The following is a 9870-nucleotide window of genomic DNA, read 5'->3' as shown; positions in this document are numbered from 1 at the left end:
TCTTACCTGGTTTGGCTTGAGCCGTATCTTTTTCTCACTCTATCCGTCTCAAACGAGTGCCTCTCTCTTCAGACATGATTTTCACTTCCCTGCTATTTCTTTGAAAGATGAGGTCACCTCACAGCTCGACTTCCTCCCTCTGCCAGCGCTCCTCCAACATCAGCACGTTCAAAACTCCGTTTTTGTACAGTTTTTCTGATTGATCAAAAACATTGTCTGAAACACGTTTAGGATCGAAGGTTAAAATATTGTTTACACTTTGCCAAACTTTAAAGTATTGCATGCATTATGTGGTTTGTGTGTTTTAGCGTGATTGTGAAAGAGAGAGAGAGAGAGAGAGAGAGAGAGAGAGGGCGAGAGGAAGAGAGTAAGTGACAAAGACATTTGGTGTACCTGGTCATTTCCTTGTCAAACTCTTTAGAGAGCCGAGAATTTCAGTCTGAATCAACACAAGAGCAAAAAAACAAAAGGTATGTTCCGGTCATCAGAAACCTCAAGGACAGATTGCCACAGTGATATAATCTGCGTTAACATTTTTATCTTGCTCACAGGAGAATGAAGAAGACGTTTGTATGTGATGAGACAATGATCGTCACCATCCCCATTGGGAGTCTGAGGGACGGGAACGATGGTCAGCTGATGCCGGAGAAGTTTCACTGTGTGTACAAAGATTACTACAAGGTGTTCGCCATCAAAGGAAGGCCTAAACCTCTGGGAGTAAGTCACATTGTTTGCAGATTATTTCAAAGCTTTGTGCAGAGTAAGCAGGATTGTAATGCAGTGGTTTTTTCTCTGTTTTTATCAGGCAGCCCAAGCCCTCGCTGGTGTTTTCATTGTCACTCTGGGTCTGATTTTTGGACAGGCACGCTACTACGACTGGTTCATGATCAGCATATACACTCTGCCCAGTGTTGTGGTAAATACAAATGCAAAATTAAAATGTAATCACTCTCATAAATATATTACAGTTTTAATGAAACTGAGGAATCTTAATATTTAAGTAAATACGACGACAAACTAATTGTTTCTGCATTTCCATTATCGTCATTGTTAAACAAAGAACAGTTCATCTCTACTACGCATCTAATTTCATACTTCCTGTCACTGTGACAATTCAGTTTCCCTGCAGGAGGTCAATAAAATGTATCTTTTATATCTTATCCTATCTCGTATTCTTGTATTGAGTATTATTTAGAAATATTCAGTTTGGCACTTCTGTGTATAATAATGTTTTATCAATGTCTTAGTTTGTGGTCTCTGGTATGCTGTCCTACGCTGCTGGACGATCACCAAACATGCACGTGGTAAGATTCAAATGTTTTTAGAGTTCAAAAAAGTTCATCTCATTCTTTCTTATGGTGAAGATGTTTTTCCAGCAGAGGAAAAGAGTGAATTTTTAACTCCAATCACTGATGTTAAAATACAGATATGTATTGACTAGACAACATTGTTAATGTTCTTAAAAGGACGTTTTTCTGTTTTGCATATTAAGTTTCTGCACAGATTCTTCTCCAAAGTTTGTTGTATCTGACCGAAGGAATGATTTCAGTTGAACTGAAATTTAAATGTCGAAACTCAAATGCAAAACATGGGGCTCTTTTGACAGAATGAATCCATGTTGTTGAAGGCACTCTTGAATTCTACTATAGAGTGTATGAAGTGACATAAAATGAGGGGATTTGCAGATAAATAGGATCTAAAGTAAACGTTGTATTTAATGTCAGATGAAGAAGTTAATGAGAAATTAAAAGGATTTACACATATAAGCAAAGTTTTAATTATGTTTGACATGGCATGAGATATTGAATTTTGTTTTTATCTGACCTGGTTGTTAAGAATATTAATTAATATTAGAATTCTATGATTGGTTCCTGATTATGATGGTTTGAATGACGACTAACGCCTGCATTATTTCTGCCTTTTTCACCTCCCAGACGAAGCTGTCGTTTGCTCTGAACATCATCAGCTTCTTCTGGGCGGTTGCTGCAGTTGTTGCCTTCGCAGTGTTTTTAAATGGACCATTTTATTACTCCCGTCCCAAGGTAAAAAACAAAACAGCATTCATCCTTTATGAAGGTATCCTCCTCTGAAATACAAAGCAAAATAAATTCACCATTGTCTCACCTTTTCAGCTCCAGAAAGGAATCTTTTTGCTGATCATAACTCTGCTGCTTGTTGAAAAGTTAATCGCGCTGTTCCTGATCTACTGGTTGAGTAAAGCTGTATGCAGACAACATTTCAACACTCTGGTAGGAGGTTTTCTTTAAAACACACAGCACAAACATATTCTGTAATATAATATAAATATTTGTAACTTAAGGGGGTTATTCTTTTTTCTACAGCCCATCATACTGCTGAAACAGGGAGACTGAATTTAGAGGTTTGGTGGAGCTCAACAACTCAACCCACCACCAATTTACATGGAACCCATATTTTAAATGACCTATTTAGTTTATATCCTGTGATTTAGTTCCATTGCTTTGTACATTTTATACATTTATACTTACATGTGGATTTTGTTACACAATTTTATTTTTTGTTGCACTTTGTAGCTTTTTTGTTTTTGCGAATAAAGGTGATTATTTAGTTTGTTTAAGCCTCATTGGTCTTCTTTCACACCAAAACAATATTATAATAATATAATAATTAATAATGTACTGGTTTTAAAAATCAACTATGTATTAAAATGACCTTAAAAAGTACATTTACATTTGATCAGTTAGAAAAGGTGGAAAACATTTTGTTGTGCTAAAGACTACAAATTAAATGTTTAGTGGATACTACAATAGAATATTGCTTATTCTTGGTATCTATTGTTTCCTGTATATCTACAAAAGTAAGTGATTTTTTTTAACTTGTGTTAAAATGACTAAAAGTGATTAAAATGAAGTGTAAGACAGCTTTTCATAACTCTCTGTGCTTGTATTTTAAACTACCAGGAAGTATTAGACAGTAATGTTTAGAAAATGTGTGCCCTGAGGGATGACTTACTTGCTCCAGAATAATAATAGCGACCCCTGCTGGGAGCTCAGGGTGCCTCAAGTTTCAGTGACATGTGAAGCCAAGAGCAGCCACAGGGGGGAGATCAACACACACAAAAAGAAGTCAAGTAAGTTTACCTTTCAGAGAAGGACGTAGTCTAGGAAACTCGTTCATTTGACATTCAAATAACTTTACCAGAGTGCCAAGTTCCCTAAACTTGTAGATGTACGAACTCTCTAAATATTCAATTCGGGGCTCACAGTTTAAAGTATTTAATTAATTGGCTAGATTTAAAAGTCAGCCTTGGTCCATTTACCATGCTTTGAAGTCCTTGCACGGAGGTCACGCTAAAAACAGTCCAAATGTCCAAGTTACCTCGTTCATTCAGACAAAAGTTAGAGTCTGTAATATGTTGTATGTCGGGCTGAGTTGTACTTACAGCTAGTAATTCTGGATATTTGAACAGCAGGTTGGAAACAACTCCAGCAATGATGAACTGCAGAGGAGAACAATTCAGATAAGCACAACTAGCTTTATTGACGATAAGTATTATATCTCTTAACATGTGTTTCAACTCGTTCTTTAAGCACACATGGTTGTATCTGCTTTAGTGCATATATAATTAGTTTTGAAAAGAGACTTACGAGTGCTCCAGTCAGGTGGGAAACTCTGAACAGCGTGAAAAGGGACTCATCCATGTTCTGGGATGCAGCAAAAACTATTCCCACTCCAACACTGAGGAGGCTGCTCACCATCTGCAGAGACTGACAGACGACAAAAAGAGTGTAAAAGTTTGTTGTACTTAAAATTCTATTAAAAATTGCAGTATATATAATGTGATTCACTCATAATCTCAGCTCCCAATGCAAAATAATAACACACATCACAGTAAGGGTGCATGTGTTTTAGTGTGCATTAATTCCTGCATGCAGGATACATGTTCAGGAATTTGCAAGACAAAATAAACATTATCTCCTACATGCTGAAACTAAACAGCACAGAGGCTTTGAAGAGATACATGATAAAGACATGGACTGACCATATCTCAGACCTTAGTTCTTGAACTGACTGATGTAATGTGCATGCATTTAGACATGTTTTATATAAAACTTGCATATTTACTTTTTCTTGGTGAAGATTATTTTTGGGCCACTTTTGCCTTTATTTGATAAGACAGCCGAAGAGAGACAGGAAACATTAGGAGAAGAAAGTGAAGGGGTGACATGCAGCAAATTACATTACAATGTGGTGTCAGGTGATAAATTGTCAGAATAAAGATTGCTAAACTTTGCCAAACTTTAAAGTAGTGCATGCATTATGGGGTTTGTGTGTTTAAGTGTGATTGTGAAAGAGAGAGAGAGAGAGAGAGAGAGAGAGAGAGAGAGAGAGAGAGAGAGAGAGAGAGAGAGAGGGCGAGAGGAAGAGAGTGAGTGACAAAGACATTTGGTGTACCTGGTCATTTCCTTGTCAAACTCTTTAGAGAGCCGAGAATTTCAGTCTGAATCAACACAAGAGCAGAAAAACAAAAGGTATGTTCCGGTCATCAGAAACCTCAAGGACAGATTGCCACAGTGATATAATCTGCTTTAACATTTTTATCTTGCTCACAGGAGAATGAAGAAGACGTTTGTATGTGATGAGACAATGATCGTCACCATCCCCATTGGGAGTCTGAGGGACGGGAACGATGGTCAGCTGATGCCGGAGAAGTTTCACTGTGTGTACGAAGATTACTACAAGGTGTTCGCCATCGAAGGAAGGCCTAAACCTCTGGGAGTAAGTCACATTGTTTGCAGATTATTTCAAAGCTTTGTGCAGAGTAAGCAGGATTGTAATGCAGTGGTTTTTTCTCTGTTTTTATCAGGCAGCCCAAGCCCTCGCTGGTGTTTTCATTCTCACTCTGGGTCTGATTTTTGGACAGACACATCCCTTCACGTTCATGATCAGCTTGTTCACTCTGCCCAGTGTTGTGGTAAATACAAATGCAAAATTAAAATGTAATCACTCTCATAAATATATTACAGTTTTAATGAAACTGAGGAATCTTAATATTTAAGTAAATACGACTACAAACTAATTGTTTCTGCATTTCCATTATCGTCATTGTTAAACAAAGAACAGTTCATCTCTACTACGCATCTAATTTCATACTTCCTGTCACTGTGACAATTCAGTTTCCCTGCAGGAGGTCAATAAAATGTATCTTTTATATCTTATCCTATCTCGTACTCTTGTATTGAGTATTATTTAGAAATATTCAGTTTGGCACTTCTGTGTATAATAATGTTTTATCAATGTCTTAGTTTGTGGTCTCTGGTATGCTGTCCTACGCTGCTGGACGATCACCAAACATGCACGTGGTAAGATTCAAATGTTTTTAGAGTTCAAAAAAGTTCATCTCATTCTTTCTTATGGTGAAGATGTTTTTCCAGCAGAGGAAAAGAGTGAATTTTTAACTCCAATCACTGATGTTAAAATACAGATATGTATTGACTAGACAACATTGTTAATGTTCGTAAAAGGACGTTTTTCTGTTTTGCATATTAAGTTTCTGCACAGATTCTTCTCCAAAGTTTGCTGTATCTGACCGAAGGAATGATTTCAGTTGAACTGAAATTTAAATGTCCAAACTCAGATGCAAAACATGGGGCTCTTTTGACAGAATGAATCCATGTTGTTGAAGGCACTCTTGAATTCTACTATAGAGTGTATGAAGTGACATAAAATGAGGGGATTTGCAGATAAATAGGATCTAAAGTAAACGTTGTATTTAATGTCAGATGAAGAAGTTAATGAGAAATTAAAAGGATTTACACATATAAGCAAAGTTTTAATTATGTTTGACATGGCATGAGACATTGAATTTTGTTTTTATCTGACCTGGTTGTTAAGAATATTAATTAATATTAGAATTCTATGATTGGTTCCTGATTATGATGGTTTGAATGACGACTAACGCCTGCATTATTTCTGCCTTTTTCACCTCCCAGACGAAGCTGTCGTTCGCTCTGAACATCATCAGCTTCTTCTGGGCGGTTGCTGCAGTTGTTTTTTTTTACGCAGTGTTTTTTGATGTAATATTTAATGACTCCCGTCTCGAGGTAAAAAACAAAACAGCATTCATCCTTTGTGAAGGTATCCTCCTCTGAAATACAAAGCAAAATAAATTCACCATTGTCTCACCTTTTCTAACAGCTCCAGAAAGGAATCTGTTGTCTGATCATAACTCTGCTGCTTGTTGAAAAGTTAATCGCGCTGTTCCTGATCTACTGGTTGAGTAAAGCTGTATGCAGACAACATTTCAACACTCTGGTAGGAGGTTTTCTTTAAAACACACAGCACAAACATATTCTGTAATATAATATAAATATTTGTAACTTAAGGGGGTTATTCTTTTTTCTACAGCCCATCATACTGCTGAAACAGGGAGACTGAATTTAGAGGTTTGGTGGAGCTCAACAACTCAACCCACCACCAATTTACATGGCACCCATATTTTAAATGACCTATTTAGTTTATATCCTGTGATTGAGTTCCATTGCTTTGTACATTTTATACATTTATACTTACATGTGGATTTTGTTACACAATTTTTGTTTTTGTTGCACTTTGTAGCTTTTTTGTTTTTGCGAATAAAGGTGATTATTTAGTTTGTTTAAGCCTCATTGGTCTTCTTTCACACCAAAACAATATTATAATAATATAATAATTAATAATGTACTGGTTTTAAAAATCAACTATGTATTAAAATGACCTTAAAAAGTACATTTACATTTGATCAGTTAGAAAAGGTGGAAAACATTTTGTTGTGCTAAAGACTACAAATTAAATGTTTAGTGGATACTACAATAGAATATTGCTTATTCTTGGTATCTATTGTTTCCTGTATATCTACAAAAGTAAGTGATTTTTTTTAACTTGTGTTAAAATGACTAAAAGTGATTAAAATGAAGTGTAAGACAGCTTTTCATAACTCTCTGTGCTTGTATTTTAAACTACCAGGAAGTATTAGACAGTAATGTTTAGAAAATGTGTGCCCTGAGGGATGACTTACTTGCTCCAGAATAATAATAGCGACCCCTGCTGGGAGCTCAGGGTGCCTCAAGTTTCAGTGACATGTGAAGCCAAGAGCAGCCACAGGGGGGAGATCAACACACACAAAAAGAAGTCAAGTAAGTTTACCTTTCAGAGAAGGACGTAGTCTAGGAAACTCGTTCATTTGACATTCAAATAACTTTACCAGAGTGCCAAGTTCCCTAAACTTGTAGATGTACGAACTCTCTAAATATTCAATTCGGGGCTCACAGTTTAAAGTATTTAATTAAATGGCTAGATTTAAAAGTCAGCCTTGGTCCATTTACCATGCTTTGAAGTCCTTGCACGGAGGTCACGCTAAAAACAGTCCAAATGTCCAAGTTACCTCGTTCATTCAGACAAAAGTCAGAGTCTGTAATATGTTGTATGTCGGGCTGAGTTGTACTTACAGCTAGTAATTCTGGATATTTGAACAGCAGGTTGGAAACAACTCCAGCAATGATGAACTGCAGAGGAGAACAATTCAGATAAGCACAACTAGCTTTATTGACGATAAGTATTATATCTCTTAACATGTGTTTCAACTCGTTCTTTAAGCACGCATGGTTTTATCTGCTTTAGTGCATATACAATTAGTTTTGAAAAGAGACTTACGAGTGCTCCAGTCAGGTGGGAAACTCTGAACAGCGTGAAAAGGGACTCATCCATGTTCTGGGATGCAGCAAAAACTATTCCCACTCCAACACTGAGGAGACCGCTCACCATCTGCAGAGACTGACAGAAAAAAAGTTGCAAGAAAGAATTAACATTATCTCATGCATGCATAAACTAAACAGCACAGAGGCTTTAAAGCGATACATGATAAAGACATGGACTGACCATATCTCAGACCTTAGTTCTTGCACTGACTGATGTAATGTGCATGCATTTAGACATGTAATATAATGAGACAGCTGAAGAGAGACAGGAAGCATTAGGAGAAGAGGGTGAGGGGGTGACATGCAGCAAAGGGCCGAGGACAGGAGTCGAGCCTACGGCCGCTGCATCATGGACTGTAGCCTCTGTATATGGGGCGCCTGCTCTACTGACTGAGCTACACCAGCGGCCCAAACTTGCACATTTTAAATATGATTTGATCTGATTGCAATGTAGCTGTTAATTAATAACTTAAAGAAATAAACATTAATAACCAAAAAGGCACAAGATTAATCATGCTGTAATAAATGAAGAGTTCTAAAACTAACAGATAAAAGTCAATCTTCTTCCAAAATGTTCTTTCTTCCAAACCATAACAACAGAAAAACATTCTTAACGAACTTATAACACACCCAAGTTGTGAGAATATAGTTTGCACGTTCAAAGTGTTACATGAAACTTCGGCCCGATGAAGTAGAATACCACAAATACCCCCAAACCAACCATTTCCTGTTCTGCTAAAACCTGCACATTGGGTACAAGTTATTTTGGACATCCCTCTTTGCTGCTCCTCTTATCTGTTTGTGACACCTTGCACTTACCGTAGTGTAAAAACTGTCAGTCGTTAAATAGTTAGTCACAGGGAGAAATAGCTAAAAAAAAGACTGTGCCAGGGTATGAGGCTTTGCAAAGTAAAACGTTTTCTATGACCATACAAGCTGCTGTATTTTAATTGCATTGTTTTAAAGCAATGTGATGCAGACAGACTCAGCTCAGGGTCACTACAGTGTCCAATAACAGTCTACAATGGGGTCATATCAATTTAAAATTGAGGTCACAAACCCTAATTAAAAACAAAAGATAAAATATCATGATTTACTGACAATAAATCTGCGTTAGAGCACAATAAAAGTATAAAACCAACACCAGACGTGAACATAAAGTTGAATCAAAAACCTCTGTGTCACTGTTTCAATAATATTCTAACAATATGAGCGTCTCTTTGTCCTTCAGCTGCCTGATTGTTGGTTTTCTCGTACGGTCCGAGCAGTCTTACCCCCAGCACAGTGGGCTGTTTCTGCAGCAGGTCATGCAGCGGCCCCTTGACGACCGGCAGCAGCTCTGAAGCTTGGTAATGTCGTACTATCGGAGGCTCTCTGCCTGGCTGCTCGTCAGCTCCGTGGATGTCCATGTCAGCAACTGCACAGGCCATGGTGCTTTACGGATCTGGAAGGATGATGACTTTGTAGTGGGAGACCAAGCCTACAGTAGCCTTAAAGAGTACACACAGTAAGCAAAACAAACTCTTGTACAATGTAATGTCAGGTGATAAACTGTCAGAATAAAGATTGCTACAATACAGTTGCTGCTGAGAGTGTGTGGTGATACACGCTCATCTTCAGACACTGCACTTTGATTTCATTATAATGATATTAGAGATTTGACTAAGATGCAATCCAAGACATTATCACAACAAAGTGCAGCTTTGATAGGATAAGATAATCCTTTATTGATCCCCAGGGGGGAAATTCAGCTGGTACAGCAGTACCAAGACAAAGAAGCAAGTCAGTGAATACAGAATAAAAAAATAAGAATAGATAGATAAATAAAAATTAAAAATGATAGGATCTATATTGTTAAACAAATGTCCAAAAAATGTTGGAGGATTTACATATTTGTCGGTGTTTGCAGACGAATACATTTACTGTCCATTACATTAGCTAAATAAAAGTCTAGAATAATTCGGCATTATTTTCATGCTTTATTGATTTACAGCTACAGTTTTACATTAATTAGTTCGGGCAATATTACAGTGCAATTAATTTAAAATTAGCAGGTGAACATGACCCCAAAAGTTGAAAAACATTCTCTAAAAGTGGCTTTGAATCTAAACTTTATTGGTAAATATTAAACATTATATTTAATGGTTTCATGAAT

General features: G+C 37.0%; 2 protein-coding genes and 1 long non-coding RNA gene across 3 annotated transcripts; all 3 read left to right on the top strand.

Moving 5' to 3' along the window:
- The first annotated feature begins 399 nt into the window (after positions 1-399).
- LOC138584169 (membrane-spanning 4-domains subfamily A member 4D-like) lies at positions 400-2429 on the top strand. Its single transcript, XM_069656344.1, has 7 exons — positions 400-470; positions 552-717; positions 806-976; positions 1248-1304; positions 1935-2042; positions 2133-2249; positions 2343-2429. Exons 2-7 carry the CDS (start codon positions 556-558, stop codon positions 2370-2372), a joined length of 645 nt encoding a protein of 214 aa, XP_069512445.1. The 5' UTR covers positions 400-470; positions 552-555; the 3' UTR covers positions 2373-2429.
- Positions 2430-4375: 1946 nt separating this feature from the next.
- LOC138583657 (membrane-spanning 4-domains subfamily A member 4D-like) lies at positions 4376-6131 on the top strand. The gene is made up of 5 exons (XM_069655603.1): positions 4376-4511; positions 4593-4758; positions 4847-4954; positions 5286-5342; positions 5973-6131. The coding sequence occupies exons 2-5, from the start codon at positions 4597-4599 to the stop codon at positions 6129-6131; spliced, it is 486 nt and encodes a 161-aa protein (XP_069511704.1). The 5' UTR covers positions 4376-4511; positions 4593-4596.
- Positions 6132-6143: 12 nt separating this feature from the next.
- Positions 6144-6634, top strand: LOC138584768 (uncharacterized). The gene is made up of 2 exons (XR_011305462.1): positions 6144-6294; positions 6388-6634. It is a non-coding gene; the product is annotated as an uncharacterized lncRNA (long non-coding RNA).
- Positions 6635-9870: the final 3236 nt, after the last annotated feature.

The sequence above is a fragment of the Semicossyphus pulcher genome, unplaced genomic scaffold (genome assembly GCF_022749685.1).
Source record: "Semicossyphus pulcher isolate SPU_LCO1_2020_fin unplaced genomic scaffold, fSemPul1.0.p SCAF_9, whole genome shotgun sequence".
Lineage (NCBI taxonomy): Eukaryota > Metazoa > Chordata > Actinopteri > Labriformes > Labridae > Semicossyphus > Semicossyphus pulcher.
Note: the sequence above shows the minus strand (reverse complement) of the source record. Positions and strands in the feature narration are given on the sequence as shown.